The sequence below is a fragment of the Aulonocara sp. 'chitande type north' Nkhata Bay genome, linkage group LG22, assembly GCF_057382095.1.
Source record: "Aulonocara sp. 'chitande type north' Nkhata Bay isolate Kocher_YH1m ecotype deep benthic linkage group LG22, A_spYH_male_GT1.1, whole genome shotgun sequence".
NCBI lineage: Eukaryota > Metazoa > Chordata > Actinopteri > Cichliformes > Cichlidae > Aulonocara > Aulonocara sp. 'chitande type north' Nkhata Bay.
In genome coordinates this window covers 2,536,311-2,556,673 of record NC_141364.1, presented here as the reverse complement: position 1 = coordinate 2,556,673, position 20,363 = coordinate 2,536,311, and the positions used below count along the sequence as shown (strand labels likewise).

The following is a 20,363-nucleotide window of genomic DNA, read 5'->3' as shown; positions in this document are numbered from 1 at the left end:
ACTACAGAGTAATGAAGTACTTCAAGGTTTTGTGTGGATGACTTCCAACCTTACTGTACAGCACAGAGCACAGAGGGACAATATATGTAATCAATATATGATGCAGAATGAACAAGTAAAGACTGTAAGCTGAGTCTGAGGCTCATGCAGGACATTTCATAGTGAGGTGTCTTTGGTTGGATTATTCAAACATTTACATCAAAGCACCAAACTCATTTCTCACAGATGAAGGTCTTCGAGCTGTAACCAACATAATGTTCAACTGCCTGTTTCAAGTTCCCTTTATCATCACAGCAGACTCCATAGGAATCATAACTCGTACTCTGCTGTGCTGGTGCCCACAACCTGTCAGAGAAATAAAATATGATATTAAACTGGAGTAAACTTTTTTCAATCCTGATTCCTTCAAACTGACTTGTTGTAACTGAACGTCATCACAGACTGCAGATGAAGAGAGTTCAAGCACAGCTGTTCATTCAAAGGAGGATTTCTGCTTTTCTTTACATTCAGTTTGTGGGGCTGTTGGAAAATAGCTCAGCTCATGTATTGCTGATCTATCTTCCAAAACATCAGTGTTTCACTTCTAAATAATAACTCTGGAATAGAAACAAACTAATGTCTCACCTTTCTGTCAGCGCTGATCCGTCCACCCATTCCCATTTATATCCTCCTGATGTCTGTTTGCCTGTCAGACCAGTCCAGGACTCTCCTCTCATGTTCAGTTCATTGATAAATATCTATTTGGGAAGAGACACAAATATTTGCTCCAGTCATAATTCAGCACTTCTGTTGTAGTGACATCATCTTGTGAATATGTCAGAAGGAAGAATAAATGTGATGAAATTTTTCAGTTCTTCCATTGTGCAGAAATCAAAAATACCCAAAGAATTTCCCCACTCACACGCTTTTGCTCACCCAATCTGGAACTTTTGATCATTAAATGTCGCCCTTTCTATCTCCCTCGGGAATTCCCTGTGGTCATTGCCTGCACATTTCATATTCCGCATCACACGGACACGGACTCTCACACAACAACAAGCACTTCACCAGGATGTTGTGTACATCAACTCACATCAACTGCCCTACCAGGGACAGTAGGACATTAGATCACTGCTACACTCCGTTCAAGGACTGCTACAAAGCTCAGCCTCTGCCGGCATTTGGAAAATCAGACCATGCCCCCATCTTCCTTATGCCTTTTTACAAACAAAGGCTAAAGCAGCAAGCACCAATCAGGGGGGAGTTCGCACACTGGACAAACCACTCAGTGGCCATGCTGCAGGACGCTCTGGATGACGCAGACTGGGACATGTTTCATCAACATGTTTACAGAAGCGGTTTTGGGATCTATCATTCAAACATTTCCCAACCAGAAGCCGTGGGTGGATAAAAACATCTGCGATCACGCACCGCTGCCTACAAAGACAGGCTCGTCTCCGGTAATATGCAATACAAGCTGTGTCTTAAAACATGAGCAGCGCGATCAGAAAGGCAGAGCAGAGCTACAGGAAACTAGAGTCACAGCTACACCAGAGACTGCAGACAATAATGGACTATAAACAACCAGCTTCTTCAATGATGACTTGTTGATGTCTCTTAATATGTTTCTTATTAATTATATTGCTTTTTTAAGATATTCTATATGTAATTTAAACTGTTTTCTCTTTGTTTTCTATTTGTAGCACTTTGGCCAACATTGTTGGATGTAAAGCGCTGCTATAAATAAAGATGCTATGCTATGATGAATGCCGATGTTTCACTGGCTGTTGAGCTGAACACATTTTATGCACGCTTCGACGCTGCAGCAATTAAAACAACAAATTGCGTGCGCACAGAGTGCGCCAGTGAAGATAAGGCTTTCATCATCACAGAGCATGCCGTGAGGAAAGCTATCAGGAGAGTGAACACCAGGAAGGCTGCAGGTTCAGATGCAGTCCCTGGTCGGGTCCTGAGAGCCTGAGTTGACCTGCTAGCACTGGTGTTCATGTTCATTTTCAACCTCTCCCTGGCCCAAGCAATGGTTCCCACGAGCTTCAAAGAGTCCATCATTGTCACTGTCCCAAAGAAACAACAGTCCACTTGCCACAATGGTTACCGCCCAGTAGCACTGACTTCACTTCACTTGTGATGAAGTGTTTTGAAAGACTGATGAGAGATCACATCACTTCTTCACTTCCTGCCACCATCGACCCACTTCAGTGTGCTTACCGGACTAATTGTTCCACAGATGATGCCATAGTTCATCTGCTCCACACATCCCTGAGTCACCTGGACACTGGCAGAGGGAATTATGTTAGGATGCTGTTCATGGACTACAGTTCAGCATTCAACACAATAATTCCCTCTAAGCTTTTCATCAAGTTGAAAAGTTGATCACTTGGGACCCGTCATCGTCCTGTCACATTAACACTCTGGTGTTAATGCCAGCATCTCTTTTTCCCCAGAAGACTTAGAGACTTCCATCTGCCACTGAAGGTGCTCAAGAACTTTTACTCCTGCACCATTGAGAGCGTCCTGACGGCAAACATCTGCACCTGGTTTGGGAACAGCACCAAGCAGGACAGACGAGATCTGCAAAGAGTGGTGCGCTCGGCCGAACGCATCATTCAATCAGAGCTTCCTGACCTGCTGTCCATCTACACCAAGCGGTGCAAGTCCAAAGCCAGGAAGATTATGATGGACCTCTCCCATCCCAACAATGGACTCTTTGAGTTGAGGTCTAAGAAGCACTTCTGCTCCCTTAAGGCCAAAACAGAGAGAATGAAGAAGAGCTTCTTCTCCCAGGCTATTCGGGCCCTGAACCAGGTGTAGGACTGGACTCTCTCACACACAATACATCACCACAGCACTCTGTTTATTTGCACACTTCTTATAATTTATTTTTTATTTTTATTCATAATTTCTTTCGTAAATCATTATTTGCACATTCTTTTACTGTGAATTCCTAACTTAAAATCTTAAAATTTTGTAGTAATCTGTAAATCTGACTGTCAATTCTTGTTGTCATTTAATGGTCGGGCATTGCACAGCAATAAGCATTTCACCACATGCCGTACTGTGTATGGTTGTGTGTGTGACAAATTAAATTTGAATTTGAAGCTCAGTTACTGTTGCAGTGGGATCACTGTTAATATTATATTTTATTTGGTTTTATTAAATAAGAAACTTAGCCAGGATTATGAGGATTGCTTTTATTTTGGAACATTTCTGTGTAATTTAAATTTTTGCTTCAAAATTGTGTAAAAACTTTGCATTTGAATGTGAATGTCTCTAACATAAAAGGAGAACCAAAGAAATCCATCAGAGTGGAGACAGGAAGCAGGTCACAGACTGACAGCAGGTCAAAGACACAAGTAACAGATGACTGTCAGCTCCATCAAAGATCACACAGACATGAACAAACACACCCACCTGTTCCTCTTTGCTGTTTATCATCACCAGATCAGCTCCTTTATCCTGACAGGCTCTCCTGCTCTCTTGCCAGTGCTTTGCCTCAGTGGATTTAAAGTAACAGCTGCTTCCAAATCTCGTCCATCGATCAGGACACTTCTCTTAAAGTCAAACATGTTTTAAAGGCGGTATTTATTTACTGCTCATAGTTTTTGTTGTGTAATAAAGATTTTTAGTTTTTAACAGCTTGTTACCTTTGATCTTCTCCTTTAGCAACTTGATTTCTTGCTGTAGTTGAATTATTTTTGCTGCATGTTGAGAACAAACATAATTATAATAAAATAAAAATAAAACAGGAATAAAAAAGGAAAAATGACTGCAAAGTTAGTTCATGAATATTTATTTATATTTGTTTTGAAATATTTCTTACTTGAACAATTAGCCTGGAGATGCTCTTTTTCCAAAGTGACTAAAATATCTGGTTACAAACAAAACAGGAAAAGTTTAAAGCATTTTATCAATGAAGTTTTTATTATTCCCATCACATGAATGGAACTAACACATGCTGAGCTGCATGCTGCTCAATGCACCAAGTGAACTAACTAGTCGCACAATGATAGACATCACTGTCTAACATAGTGTGGCTGCACCTGCATCAGTCTGCAGCAGATGCTGCTGCCTGTCTGCTTTGTTGAGATAATCACAGAATCACCGTGTTGAGTGAAGAGTTTGAAGGAACAACAAGAACATTCACTCCACCTCCACAATCATGCACACATACAGACTATTAAAACCATTAAGAGGCTTAAAAAGAAATAAAGGAATGTTAAAATGGATTTAAAACTGAACGGTGAACCAGTGAAGGTACACTAAAACCATGGTTATGTGCTCTTGTTCTTGTTAAAATCATGCAGCATTGTCTCTAGGTGGCATCTAGACAGGATGGCTTAATCTTTACAGCCGTCTCAACTGAAAGATGGAGGACTTAACCACAGCATTGACATGCCAGTCAGGTTTTAGGCTGCTTTCCATTTTCACAACTAAATTGGTGATTCTGGATTTTTCCTGTGGGGCCAAAGAGGAAAGGTCAAAGGCAGGGATACACAGCTGGAGGCACTGGATTTAAAAAGCATGACCTCTGCCTTTTTTTCATTAAAATTAAGAAAATTCAGTGCCATCCACCCCCTTCAGCCTCAAGGAGAGGCTGAAGAGAACCACTGTGTTTGAAAGGGAAATAGACTTGACAGGAATTAGCATATAAATGAAACACAATGCTTTCTAAAACTAGCACCAAGTGGCAGCAAATACAGAGAGAACAGTAGAGGACAATGAATGGAACCCCGAGGAACCCCCAGGGAAGGGCAGCGGAACCAGAGGTAAGATCGTCCATCATGACACAGAAACTCCTGTCAGAGAGGTCAGACCTAAACCATTGCAGAACTGAACCCACTGCTCCAGTCTGGAGATGAGAATGTTATGGTCATCAGCTGTAAATTTAAAAGACAAGGAAAACTCTGTTCCCAGAAAACATTGCTAAAAATATGTTATTAAAAACCCTTAAAAGAGCAGATTCACTGCTGTGGTTTGTTTTAAATCCAAAGTGGAACTCTTCCAAAATTTTACATTCATTCAGGAAGGCCTTCAGCTGGGTGTAAACAATCTTTCCCAAGATTTTGGGGAAAAAAAGCCAAAGTTAGACAAAGCAGAAGGGTCAATGTCAGGTTTCTTCAACACGGGTTGCACCACAGCATGTTTAAAATGGCTGGAGGTCAAATTACCATTAATGACATTAAGGATAAAAAGACCAACAGTAGTAACAACCTTAAGAAGATGTGGAGGAACAACATCACAGTTGGTTTCATACTGGTAACCAGTTTCCCAAGAGAGGAAAGGGAAATAAGCTCTAAGTGATCAAAGACAGCCAGGCAGGGGAGCAAGATGGACCGATGATGGGAGGCAAGAGAAATACAAGCTCCGTGTTAACAAAATTATCAGAGTTCTCTGTAAGCTTTCAGAGGGACGTGGGCATTAAAAGCAGTGTTAATGTATTATAAAGGACAAGGGGGTTGTGAGCGTTAGCAGCAATGATGTCGGAAAAATGTTTTGCTCTTGCAGTTTCCACAGCTCTTTGAAAACAACACCAGCTCTCAGTCTCAGAAGAGACTTGCAGTTTGTCCATCTTCAACTTTCATTTCTCCTGCACTCCCATCTGATGGCACGGGTATGATCACTTAACCAAGGGTCTGATCTGGGCTTTGATCGCTTGGTTTTAATTGGAGCCACAGAATTTACAACAGTATTATGGCGTACGGCACAAGGAATTAAATTACAGGGAAAGCTCCTCAGTGCTGGAAGACACAGAGGGCTGCAAGTCTAAATTATTAAAAACAGTGGAGACATGAGCAGCCGTTGAAGAGTAAAAACATGTCAGCACCGAGCAAGAGCAAAGAGTTTGAATAAATTAGAAATGGGTAAACCTTAAGATAAAGCAAGATCCAGTGTGTGGGTACATTCATGGGTCGGGCCGTTCACCAACTGAGTGAGGCCAAAGGAGTCCAATAAGTCTAAGAAGTCTTTTACCAGAGGCTTTCCAGAGTAGCACATGTGAATTTTAACTCCGCCTAACAATTAAAACTTGCTCATATTTTGACATAATTTCATCCAAGAAGTCTGAAAATTCCCACAAAAAATCTTTGTTGTATACTTTGGTGACCAATAGATCGCTGTGCACAGCAGCGGACGGAAGAGTCTCAACTCGTAAAAGGCTCGGTTCAAAGCTGCAGAAAACAGTCGGCAAAACTCCTCCATGACCCAAGGACCTCAGAGTATTAAAGTATGAGTGACAGTGGGGTAATAATTCTGAAAAAACACTGGACTCACCCGGAGAGGTCTGTGTTTAAGTAACGCTGAGAAGGTCCAAACTCTGGGACATGAAACATTCCTTAAGGATAAAAGTTTTATTCACGATGGACCTTAAATTCACCAGACCTATTCTAATGGGCACCACGTCTGTAGAAGCAGCAGTGGGAGAAGTAGGTGAAATCTGTGCATGATGCCGCAGATACCCAAGGTTGACACCAGGTGAAGGGGACCGGGTCCAACAGGGTCCAGGGAACACCAAGATGTAAAAAGTCTAGGACCCTCACCAGCCGCTCGCCACGACATCAGTGGCGCCTTCTCCAGTGAGATGGTTGTGGTTCTTGGCAAAGGTAAGCTGGTACTCCAGCCAAGAGCAGGGGTAAGAAATCAAGTCTTTCTTGATGGCAGTGCAGAAATTTTGCGGTAGATGGATGAAGGGAGGAGAGAGCTTGGCAATCATAGATTACTAATAAGCTGACATGATGAAAGATGCACAGGACTAACAACAGAGAGAGCAGTAGATAACTCGTCACACACACTGGGCCATCTCTTAACCGCTCAATCAATCAGTGCATTCAATGCTAAGTAAGAGACTCATGAAATACTAGAAGCTCAGTCAGCAAAACAAACTTGTTGGTCAGGCTGTACCACACAGCAGCTCATATTACTGATCAGAGAATTCTATTTAAAATGCATTTAAATAGAATCCACTAAAAGCCATTTATCAGTCAAACCAAGATGGCGGCGCGCACAGACGCAGCGGCCCGGAGCTCCTACACTTTTGCACTTTTGGTGGTACTGTGTATTATTTCACACAGTCTGGGGTTACTTCAATACAACAGAGATGATCTACTACAACTAAGCCGTGGAGATCTTCAACTAGCATCCGAGTATCTCATCCCCCCGGAGATCGTTAAGCAACCCCCGGGGCTACCCGCAACAGCAAGCCGCAGGAGGAGACGTTGCGAGCGGAGGCAGAAGAGAGGCAAGCGGGGAGGCCTGTGGGCACGGCTAAAGACTAGTCCGTTTAAACCACCACTCCCGATCATATTCCTCTCCAACGCCCGTTCAATCCGTTACAAACTGGATGAAATACGACTGCAGATCGCCACTCGACGGACTTTTAATAACTGTTCGTGCATGATTTTCACTGAAACCTGGCTGGACAGCGCCATTCCCGATGCGGCTATCGATCTAGCAGGCCGCACCGCCTATCGAGCCGACAGGTCTGCGGACTCGGGTAAGAAGACTGGCGGGGGGCTGTGCATCTATATTAACAACCTTTGGTGCACGAACGTCACGGTAACGGAAAAACTGTGCAGTACAGAGGTAGAACTGTTGGTGTTAAAGTGCCGTCCATTCTATCTCCCTCGGGAATTTTCTGCCGTTTACATCTGCGCTGTTTACATTCCACCAGATGCTAATGCTAAGCTAGCGTTAGCACAATTGAGCAGCAGCATCAATAACAGCCTGGTAGCACACCCGGACAGTGTCTTTATTGCGGCTGGGGATTTTAACCACGCGGACCTGAAATCTGTACTTCACAATTTCCACCGTAATGTGAAGTGTGCTACCAGAGGAGATAGAACGTTGGACCAGGTGTACACCAACATGGCGAATGCGTACAGAGCCCAGGCTTATCCCCACCTGGGTCTGTCAGACCATCTCTCCCTTCTGCTACACCCAATATACACACAAAAGATCAAGAGCACTGGGATTACAACCAAAACCGTGAGAACATGGCCGCAGGATGCTATTCCGATGCTTCAGGACTGTTTCCACTGCACAGACTGGGATGTATTCAAGGTGCAGGACACTGACAATCGTGTCGCATTGGACAGTTACACCTCCACTGTCTTGGACTACATCTGTTTCTGTGTGGACAATGTAACAACTTGGAAACGATTCCGTGTGTTCCCTAATAATCCACCCTGGATGACACACGGAGTTCAACAACTTATTCGAACAAGGAACAACGCTTTCAAATCCGGGGACCAGGAGGCATACAGTGCTGCCAGGGCCAACCTGAGAAGAGGCATCAAGACTGCCAAGCAGCAGCACAGGAGGCGTATCGAGGCCAGGTTTGAGAACAACACAAACCCAAGGCAGGTCTGGGAGGGCATCAGGGCTATCACGGACTACAAAAGAAGAACACCATCACCCTCAGCCGACAGTTCTACTCTGGCTGAGGATCTAAATCTCTTTTATGCCCGTTTTGATAGGGAGAACACCGACCCTGTCCTGTCCCCTCTCCCCTCAACCGACCCTGCTCCGGTCCTGAGCACTCATGAGCTGAGGCGTGTGTTCCGGAGCATTAACACCAGGAAGGCGGCCGGGCCGGATGGAGTGCTGGGCCGGGTGCTAAAAGACTGTGCTGCGGACCTGGCGGACGTCTTCACCTCTATATATAACACCTCGTTGTCCTGTTCACTGGTACCATCCTGTTTCAAAGCAGCAACCATCGTTCCCATCCCAAAACAGTCAAATGTCACATGTCTGAACGATTTCAGACCTGTGGCACTCACCCCCATTCCCGCCAAATGCCTGGAGAGACTGGTCATTAAACACATCAGAGCTGCTTTTCCACCATCCCTGGACTCGCACCAGTTTGCATACAGGGAGAACCGGTCAACCGAGGATGCGATCGCCACAGTGCTGCACACATTACTGAAGCACTTGGAACACAGGAACACCTATGCACGGCTCCTCTTTGTAGACTACAGCTCGGCTTTTAATACCATCCGGCCATACAAACTACGTCCCAAACTCCACCAACTGGGACTTAACTCCTCTCTGTGCAACTGGATTGTGGACTTCCTCACTAACCGCAGACAGAGTGTCAGAGTGGGTAAGAACACCTCTTCCACCCTTGTGGTCAACACCGGTGCCCCTCAGGGGTGTGTTCTGAGCCCTCTGCTATACACTCTCTTCACCCATGACTGTATTTCCTCCTGCGCGTCCAATCTCATTGTTAAGTTTGCAGATGACACTACAGTGCTCGGACTTATATCCAACAATGATGAGACAAACTATAGGACAGAGGTGCAACAACTAGAGTCACGGTGCCACGACAATAACTTGGTCTTAAACACCAAAAAGACCAAGGAGATCATTGTAGATTTCCGGAAGAGGGGTCATAACAACCATCTGCCTCTCTTCATTGGCAGTGAGGCGGTGGAGAGGGTGAGCAGTTTTAAATTCTTGGGGGTAACTGTGACCGAGGACCTGTCCTGGGGCAACCATATCACCTCAGTTGTACGGAAGGCCCAACAGCGCCTCTACTACCTGAGGAGACTGCGGAGCGCACACATTCCCAGATCTCTGATGTTGAACTTCTACAACTGTGCCATCAGCAGCGTTCTGACGTATGGATTTCTAGTGTGGTTCCCCAGCTGCACCAAGGCCGATCAGCAAGCACTCCAGCGGGTGGTGAAAGAAGCTGGCAGAATTATTGGAACAAGTCTGCCAGAGATCAGTAATATCTTCCCCACTCGCTGTCTGAGGAGGGTGCACAGTATCCTGCAGGACCAACATCACCCTGCGCGCCACCTTTTCCATCTGCTGCCCTCAGGGAGAAGGTACAGGTCTATATAGGCCAGAACATCCAGACTGGCCAACAGCCTGTATCCACAGGCTGTGAGGCTCCTGAACTCTCTGCCCCCCTCTCACGGACAATAACCATATCCAACTTCTTAATAGCAATGAACTGGTCTGCATTGGTGCATCATATCTTTATTCTCTTCCCCCTCCTGCCCCCCCCCCCCCCCTCTTTCTTAAATAGATAACTATCATATCTGATATCATATCTCACAGTACAATAATATTGAATGGGTTGCATTGTTGTATTTTGTCATGTTTCTCAGGTCTCTGTCTGAATTTCTACGAACATTATTGCTAAGGATTGTCTTATTGCATTGGAGTCACACTGGGTTAAATATGTACACTTGGGTTTTAAGGGGTATTTATTATTTTCTTCTTTTTTTTGGGTTGTATGGAAGCCCCAAACGCAATTTCATTGTTCTTGACAATGACAATAAATAAATAAATACTAAATACTAAATACTAAGAGGGAAACTAATCTCAGAGACCAAAACTCATTTTGTCCTGAATGGAAACATGCTTTTAATGCTGGAAAGGTGCTCATCATAACATGGTAGTCTGTGGGGACTGACTCGCTTTCAGAATCAGCCTTTAGTGGTCATTAAAGGAACTGCAGTTTTTGGATCTGTGCTGGCTTTCTGTTTCTTATCTGTTTCAGACAGGAAATGGCTTTGAGGAAGTGACAGCATGCAAAGAAACACAGGCCTATAAATGAATGTGATTAATATGAGTGATAACCTCCAGTGTGCTGAACGCTAGACGGAGAATTCCCTTTTCTTTATATTTGTAAAGCCCATTAGACTATCAAACAATTTGCGAGGCAAGAATAAATTATTTTTCATTGTTCAACCAAAGAGGAGCTCTTAAAGAGAGAGAGGAAAAACACATTCACACCTCACTCTCACGGTGCATACAAACCAGGAAATGCTTTTTAAAGGGCAACACTGTTTTACCTTATAGAGAAACTGTGTCATAGCTTTCATCACATATGCCTTAAATAAAGTTACATCTGGGATCAGCATTGATTACTTTACTAATGAAGGCTGAAAACTTTCCTTTTCATTCTTCTTCTTGCAGACCTTTCTATTTAAAAACAATAAAAAGAAAAGAAAACAATAATAAATAAACAATAAAACACTACTGGTCATATTTGACACTACTGGTCAAATATGACCAGTAGTGTCAAATATCACCCATTTCCCGTGTAGAGGGGGAACAGGTGACTGTTTCTAACTAAAATATGAATAAGCATAGGAGCCAAACAAAAGCAAGTCTACATCAACATCTAATCTGTAAAATATTACATCCACCAGGCTATATTTTAATAAAATTACTCACATCGTGTGGTGATTCCAGACAGAATCAAAAGATACAGCAGCCCAAGATTCACTTCAAAAGCTCTGAACCATCTTCTTTTCACAGCTAAAAGCTTCATCTGGATGTTTAATTCTACAGAGACAAAATTGAGATTTAATTATTGTATTATTTTAATTAATACGTCGTAATCAGACTGCACTCATCTTGAGAATGAGCTGAACAAGTTCATCATGTTAGTGTCATATTTACAGGAGATTGTTTAACATATAGAAAACAGAGAAACAGTGTTTGAGAAGGAGAAATATTTCTAGGTGATTCTTAGAGCATGTGGGCCAGAAAAAGGCCAGTATATCTGTCAGTATGGTCGAAAATAAGCTTAAAAATACAATTAGCTCTGTAGACATGAAGACCACTCTCGAGTTGTTTCCTGTGGTTTCACTTGCACCACACAGTGTCTAAGAAGACTTCCTTGTTTTTAATATTTCTACCTTTGCCTCGGATCTGTCAGATAAGAGTCTTGTGGAACTTCCCTCCTTTTCTGTAATTTTTTGACGACTGAACAGTTTTTAAACATATTAAACCAACTTAAATTCCCTCATATTCAGTTTTATTTATATAGCGCAGAATCGCAACAACAGTTGGCTCAAGGCACTTTGTTTTGTGAGGTCAAGACCTTGCAATAGTACAATAGTTTATTTATTTCCTGCTTACCAGCTGCCTGCAGCCCAACATCAGGATGTTGTTCTCCATCATCTAGCATCTCAACCTCACTGTGCTCTTGCTCTCGTCCATCACTGTCGATCCTTCTGCTGTATTTCACTCTAAAATCGGCTGCAGTCTGACTGTCTGCAGACATCTTGGTGGGTGAAAGTATTTGAGCAGCTTTCACTGTCTGTTTCTGTCAGTCAGGCAGGCTTTAATCATCAGCATCAAACAGGAAGTAGCAGCAGACCAAACCACAAACACAGAGAGGCTAACTTCATTGGTACTTTACAATGTGGTTCGCAGACCTTTGAGTGAGAGCACATGTCATATTAAAAAAAACAACTTTTTCTGTCATTTTTACTGGCTGTTGCAACACGGAACTTTGAAACTAACAGAAATACATACATGTACAAACAAGAATACCTTTGTCTTGAATTAGTACATACTGTGAATAGACAGAAGCACACCAATTTCAGAGTTTTTCCAACACGGGAACACCTCACATGTCTAACAGAGCTTCAGTGAGACAAAGGAGATTCTTTCAGCTAGTGGCCAACTGAAGAATGCCCTCAACTCATTTTAAATCTGTGTTTCATGCCATTGGTGTTTACTTCCTCATGCAGTTTGAAAAATTTCACTTTCTTCACAAAAACCAGAGGTCATATGGCACTTTTCCTACTCGAGCTTTTACATCAAATCAAACAGTGTGACAGTGCGTGATCATATAGATAAAGGTAGGCCTGTTTGGTTTCACTTAATGCGCCTTATAGTCTGAAAAATACAGTAATAGCAATTTTATTAAGTTGAGGACTTAAGTTGGGGATCTCTGTAATACTTGATCATCAATTTATAGACAGACTTCCTTGTTTTTATGAACTTCTACCTGCACTAAACGTAGAAGACCTCCTGCAGCATAAACCATGACAACCATGCTTCCCGCCACTCTTTTTTTTTTGTTAGGTTTTAACATATTAAAATGATCACTAATACTTTGAATGAGCCTGTTTTTGTTATTGTTTAATGTTTGATGCTTCCTGCTGTCAGTTTCTTGTAACCACACACAAGGATGCTTTTTGTCATTGAGGACCACTCTGCTGTATTTCTCTGTAAAACCTAAAAACTTTTTCCAGTCATCTCGAGGGGCAAGAAAAAAGGGTTTCGCTCAGTGTTTTTCTGGGTCAAGTGGTGTTTAATAAATGTTGCCTCAGAAACAATGTTTAACCAAACAGGAAGCAGCAGCAGAGCAAACCACAAAGACAAAGAGGGGCTAGCTTCAAATCTGCTTTACATTGTGATTAGGAGACCTTTTACTGAGAGTACATTTAAGACAAAAGCGAAACTAAAAGGAGGTTTATCAATTTAGATTTTTTTATTGTTGTTAATAACACAGAAATCTTGTTTGGAGCCATGTTGACTGGGTGGAGGCTCTGGTGGACGAATCTCTACTCGCCGACATTGAGCTGAAAGGCACTGAATGTCACTTTGCTCATGAATGAGGAGTGATTTGAAATGGAGCAGACGGAAAGAGTGAGACTGTGCATATATGTGGCAGAAATTAGCTTCCTTCATAGATTGATGGCCATGATGTTTCAAAGAGCCGGAGGGTAAGTAAATGGCAGACAGAAATGAGGCAGTTTGAATCTTCTTGTGTCTCACACATGTGCAGGACTGGAACGTAAGTGTTTTGGGCCGTTTCAATATGGACGCACAACTCTGTGAAAACACTGAAAACGCTGGTGTGGACGCGGAGCATTTTCAGAGAAAAACGCCGTTTTTAAATCTATCCGGGCTAGTGTGGACGTAACCGAAATCCTGAGCTGGCTTGGTATCACCTCTGTGTCACCTGAAAGAAGTGACCCCTCTGCGATCTGAACCTAGATAAGCTGCTGATTAATCTTTTCTGTGTACATTCCTTTACATTAGTGCATTTTGTATTTGATCAAGAGTTTAGATTTAGATTATTGACAAAAAATCACTACACCCACATCATAAAGTAACAGATACATGCCCAGTATATTCATTGTATCATCTAAGACAGTGGTGCTCAAACTGTTGTACATGTACCACTGGCCATACATGGGCTCCCTCTAGTGGTATGTGGGGAGTCTCCAAATGTTTAAGATTAAATAATATACTGTGTTCTGATGAATGTACAGCTCTGCTATCACTTCTGAAGTGAATGACAGAAAACTAAACAGGGTTACGGAAGTCGGGCTAGCTGGTATATAATGATGTGCTACGTTGGCTACAGTCCCTAGCAACACAGCTGTTAGCATAATAGAAAACAGTGAAGCTGGAGGATGAATGCCAACTTTTTCCACTCAGTAACTGATGGTTAGGGACAAATGCAATGACATGGCAGGATGCTGTAAACGGACCAAACTTCCATCCATAATACGAGGTTAGTCATCAATACACTGCTACATGGGAGGTGGGGTGCCCCCGGCCTCTCGGCCTGGGGCTCGGTCACTCAGGCGCAGCTGGCTGCCGGCGGAGCTCACGGGCGCGTCACTGCAACTCCCCCTGGCTTCTGCTCCGCGGCTGCTGGGTGAACCCTCATCTGGGACTCTCCTCAGCTCTTTCCGGGACAGTGGCGCAGCTGCCCCTCTGCACTCAAAAAAATGAAACGTTGACTTTAATTAAAATTATTTTGTCAACAGGTTCCACGAAATTGAATTATGTTAGTTTAAAGCAAAAATCTTTAGTTCATCTAATTTAAAAAAAACTACTTAAGATTAACAAGACATATTTAAGACTAACTAAATCAAGTTATGTTGTATGAACAAAGATGATATATTTTCAGGTTAGATAGTTTAGATTAGTTACTTCAACACATTTCTTATTTGTGGCAGTAAAATGTTAAATTTAAGTTAGATTAATTCAAATATTATATTTTCAGCCACCTTGTGCTTTATTAATTAGTTTTACATAAATCTATTTTGTCAACAGGTTCCACACAAATGAATTAAGTACATCCAACTTATTTTTTAAAATTTATTTTATTGCCAACACATTCAGTGAGCATTTGTGTAAACCCAGTCCAAAATAAAACACAACAGCTCATTAGGGTTAGTAATTAACAGTATGTAGACAGATGCAACATCAAGACTTTAAATTAAATGTCTGTATCTACCAGAAATAGAAGAAAAAAAAAAAAACGCATTGAAGATCACATAACACATTGATAAGATGACACTTGAGTTATGCACATGTGATGCTAGTAAGGTCTGTGAGTGTTTTTTTCTTTTAGTGTCTAAAATGGATAGCAAAGTTGCTATTTGCAATGATTGCTTAGGGTCAGTCCAGTAACACAATGCCAATGAAGTGCTTTCCTTTAACAATGCAAAGTGAAGTGTCCACCTCAACAGCCACAATTTAAAAAAAAAAAAAAATGTAACAACAACAACAATAATAATAATAATAATAATAATAATAATAATAATAATAAATAGTCCACTGATATTAGCAATCAAAGAAAATTACATCACCATCCCAAATAAAACTTTAACAAAACATGCCAACATTATGGTCTAACAATAAAACAGCTTGTCAGCGTTCAGTTTTTTTGCAACAGCACAGCAGTAACCATTTAACACTCGCCACTGTCAACATTTATTTTACCAGTGTTTGGGCAAAAAACTTCAGATGGAAACATTTTAACATGGAAACAATTGTTCGTCTTTAAAAGTCCACAAAATATACATTCATCCTGCATTCCCAACTTGGATGATCTGATATCCTCGTGTTGGTGTTGTTCCCAGACCATCATGAAAATGTTGTTCCAGGTTCAACATTGCAAGTGACCAATCACATTGTTGTGACGTTATTCTATTCCAAGCCATTCGTGCATTTATGAAATTCCAATGTTGCAAGGACAATATCAATTCTGCTTACTGTTTATTAAAGGGTTACGGTTAGGGTTAGGGTCAGTTGATCGGCGGACAGAGGCGGTTTCACGCAGCTTAAGTACAGTTTTTTGTTTTACGCCGGTTTTTCCCGAAGTCGCAAAAGTATGACGTCACAACATTCTGATTGGTCACTTGCAATGTTGATCCTGGAACAACATTTAGTATGATGATCTGGGAACAACACCAACACGAGGATATCAGATCAACCTCCTAACTTACCCTTAATTTTAGTATGTATTGCAATTACCTTTACAATGCACACAATGTAACACAAACTGAATATGAACATATTTCCACCTCATAACAATATGCCTTGAACGCTAATATACACACCACCCTAAAACATTTCTGGTGCAGTATCATCTCTCAATTAAATCCTTTAAATCTCAATACTTTTGATTGTCTCTTAGCTTTTAGTCTTGAGGTTAACTGAGATTCAGTGCATATATCCCACCCATTAAGAGTGCACATGCAGAGGCCAGGTCTTCCAGGTCATGCAGGACACACTAGATGGTTATACCCACTGTAGGGTAATTTCCAATAAACCAAGTTCAAAAAAGAAGAGTCTATGGCTGACGCGTGTTCCTGGTTTCCAAAAGAAATGCTTCCAGTTGCATTATGATTTGAAGACTGTTTATTTATTACAAACGGAAGATGTAACAATGAACTCCTTCCTAAAAAGCATGAAAGTTCCAAAAAATAGCAGTTATCCAGAACTAGCTGTGCACACGGTCAGAAAACCGTGAGACTCCTAACCTCTCTGTCCATGCTCCTCCCCTTCCCTCTCACACAGGGTTTCATGCTACTATTGCACTTACATAATTAAAGTGAGAGGTACCCCCTTTTAGGTTCCAATCCCAAAACAGTGACTTAAAATTAATTTATGTAAACACATATATTTTCACATTTATTAATCCTGAAAAGATGACTTATGTAATGAATCTATGAATTATAAAACAAACATGAACTCAATCGTAAATAAAAATATAAAGCAGACGTCTGGCGCTTACACCCACATCGGCTGGAGGAGTGCTGGCATCAGCTCTTTCGATGGTAAAGATAGCAAGGGTAATTTGTTCCAGCTCCCTCTGAACAGCTGTAGCTTAGACACAAAAACATAGAAAAATGGCATCCAGTTTTAAAAAAAGAAAGAAAAAGGGCCAAAGCTACCCTTTAATGACGTAAACACAATATTAGGAACATGCACCCCAGTGCGCCACTATTTTAGACTACAGATTCAACGATAAATATAAATAGTTTGGGTATACAAGAAGATTTCCCAAAACATTTAAACAGGTTCCATGCAAATTACAACAACAACAACAACATGCAACAACATTAGTTATTCAAAATTTGGTTTAATACAGATAAAAAACTAAACTAAAATTACCAACCAATTATTCTTTGAAGAGGATGCTTGGGTCTTCATTCAGGTAAAAAGGTAGTGCCCTGAGGACACACTCCCTCCCCTTTTCAATGGTTTCCTTCTGTAGAGAGTGGCAGAGATACAGGAAGAGAAAACAGATATACTTTAGGATGACAGAAACTCACATTATACGCAAAATGAATGACATATCCACTGCACAGATAGACATGTACACAAGACCAACTAATCATCACATGGACATGAATAGTTAACCTGTTGGGCAGGGTTTCCACCACATTATATATGTCCATAATGGAGGTAAAGACAAACTAATACATCATCTTTTTTGCATTCAAAACATAACATAAAAACATTCACTTCTGGTTTAACCTAAATCAAGGGATCAGATTTTACATATGTTTAGGTAATTTAAATTTTCCAACGTTTTGAGTACCAAACTTTGTCTTGCTTAATATAAATGTAAGTGCACTGTGCAGCTACCATACACTAGCTGTTTAAATTTGAAAATGATCTTATTAGCCATAATATTTTGCTACCAACAGAATAACGCACCTGTGTGGCTGGGGCCAAAGTTTGTCTAATTTTCTTCCCTGCAACGCCTCCTTTTTTCTTGAAGACTTTTATGAGCTGGTCAGTGTATTGGTCAAGTTGTGTAAAAAGCCTTGGAACATGTGCAGCAGTAGTAATCCTCACATATTCTGCTTCCACCTGAAAATATGTCAACAAACACAACATACTGTACTGTAAATATACATACTATATGTACACATATACAAACTAAAACTAATGTAGTAAGACCTCATTAAAGCTATAATTTTAACACAAACATTTACACAAAATGCTAATGGAGCCATTACAGCTTTTATTGTTATTTATCAAGTTCCAAAAAATATTGATCACAGCTGATCTGAAAAGAATTTCATGCCTCAGGCCCTTGAACTGCAACCATGGTTCAGATGTGGAGAAGAAATAACAGGGGCATGGGATGGGTCACAAAAGAAAACTTAACTTATAAAACAGTTTTGTTTTTAAAAGTATAACAGTTCACATACCACATACAAGCTCAGCAATACCACATACACCACATCAGTATAGGAGGGAGCAGGTAAAGGCAGGATCTGAGATTTATAAAGAAGAAAAAAATTAATTCCTTAATTTCAAGAAGCAAATTATTGTTTGAATTACAACTAAATAAAATACTACTCAGAAGAAAAGCAAGAGATTGACACTGCCATGTGCTAACTTTCTATAGAAGCAATTATCACCAGGTCTGTCGACCTCCATTGTCTGTCCACTCATATGTCTTGAATAATTTTATTAAAAAAATTAAGTGTGTACTTTCACAAACTGTAATTTATAACTACATTGATATGTATAACTCCGCTAGGAAACATGCTGTATTTACAGACCATTTTTACATAATACAGATTACTGATAGAGCAGAACAATGGTGTCACAGTGGCTTTCGCCCTTGACTTTTTGGATTTTAAATGTCACTTTATGCTATCCTTGCTATCCTATTCGATATTTCCGACTCTCGGATTACAGAAAAGGAATCCCAAGAAAGCAAATGGAAAAATAACCCCTTGAAAGAATAACCCCATGAACCCCTGTAGCTAATCCCTTAATAAAACAAAAAACAATAAAAATGTTTCTTACACAGTCCACAAAATAAGCATGTCCAGGACCCAGTAAAACTAATGTAAAACAAGCACACGCAAACGATATAACATGTCTTGTAAGACAAACGCAAAATATAACCATGCTGGACATATAGATACTACACAACATAGTCAAAGAAAAAAGTGGTCTTACCTCTCAAAGAAACAGTAGCTTGGCGCCAAAACAGCCGTTTTCAGTTAAATTTGAAGTCTTGCGCATGAGCAGGCACAAGCCGTGAAACCTTCTTGTTCTGCGCGGTTTCATTACAACTGTTTTTGCATTACTGCCACCTTGTGGATATACAAGGTATATCGATCCTAATTGACTTAACTTAAATGTTATGCGATCAAGTAACACATTAATATTATGTACGTTGAATAATAGACACAATTACGTAGACTTGATTAGAAAAACATATGTTAACTTAACAAAAACATATATTTTAAGTAAAATGAAAATAAATAATTAATATACACTGAACAATCCACCTCATTCATTTTTTTGAGTGTGTTGGTCTTCCTTGGTCTCTTGCGTTCTGGGGGCCTCTGGATGTCTGGAGTTTTGATCTCCTCCACACCTGCTTCACGCCCTGGAGGACGGGGCTGTGGCCCCCCCACACCCTCTAGCAGATTATTACATGAAGGAACCTTTTAAAAAAACAAAAAACAAGCGCGTCCATGCTCACAGGTGTACACACGGGTGATCACACCCACAAACTACACCCTTTTTGGCTCCTACCTCAAAGCACACTGTGTTCTGTTGATCTTATGTGCTGCACAATAATGTTTAATATTTAGTATTTACTGTCATATTCCCATATATCATTGTGATGTTGTTTATTCTATTACTCTTGTTCTCTTCTGCTTGCTTTCTTTTTTCTTTCTCAGCAGGTGATCCAGGTGATTGATATATGCATTTTTTTTTCTCTGCCCGTTCTGTTGGTTTTTGTCTTTTGCCCTTCTCCCCCGTCCCTCTTCTCAGCTGTTTCTCTTTCCCTCTTTCTTTCTCCCCTTCTTTCCCCCAGTCAAGTCTGTCCCGTATTCAGTAAGTGAAAATAAAATAAACAATAAAAGGTGAATCAAATGGACCATTACGGCAAGGCTGGGATGGTCAATTTGGTAAAGTAAATCCGTTGGGCATCTTTCTTTGCCTTTAGACAACAATTCTGATGCAAAAGAGCCAAACGGGACAGGCAAAAAAAAAATAAAATAAAATAAAAAATAAAAAATAAAAAAAATACACTGCTACATGGGCTGGGCTGTAGTTTTAAAAACTGAGCTTTAAAATGAACAGTGGTAATAAAAACCGAGAGAGGCCAACAGTGATCACTGATTGTTTTTAGGGGCTTGTTCAGATTAAATTAAACAAGATACAAAGCATTAAAATCTGTTAAAAAAAAAAAGCCTTGATGAATTCAGAGTAGTTTGAACCCAGTAGCAGGGTTCATAGGTCATCACCTAAAGACCGGACATCCCACCTGCTGTGAATGTTTTAATGCAGTACAGTTGTTATCATTATGAGTTGTCACATCCTGT

At 40.9% G+C, this 20,363-nt stretch overlaps 1 protein-coding gene and 1 long non-coding RNA gene across 3 annotated transcripts; both read right to left on the bottom strand.

Annotated features, from left to right (window-relative positions):
* Positions 1–212: 212 nt before the first annotated feature.
* LOC147303172 (CD209 antigen-like protein D) lies at positions 213–12,022 on the bottom strand. Its single transcript, XM_086281377.1, has 7 exons — positions 11,878–12,022; positions 11,188–11,298; positions 3,821–3,868; positions 3,645–3,698; positions 3,412–3,551; positions 625–737; positions 213–345 (listed from the first exon to the last, which is right to left on the bottom strand). Exons 1-7 carry the CDS (start codon positions 12,020–12,022, stop codon positions 213–215), a joined length of 744 nt encoding a protein of 247 aa, XP_086137503.1.
* Positions 12,023–14,851: 2,829 nt separating this feature from the next.
* Positions 14,852–19,045, bottom strand: LOC147303171 (uncharacterized). Of its 2 annotated transcripts, none has more exons than XR_015127028.1 (5): positions 18,982–19,045; positions 18,219–18,284; positions 17,719–17,874; positions 17,174–17,266; positions 14,852–16,881 (listed from the first exon to the last, which is right to left on the bottom strand). It is a non-coding gene; the product is annotated as an uncharacterized LOC147303171 (long non-coding RNA). The 2 variants fall into 2 exon arrangements; XR_015127029.1 differs by having other exon boundaries at positions 18,826–18,999.
* Between the last annotated feature and the right edge of the window lie 1,318 nt (positions 19,046–20,363).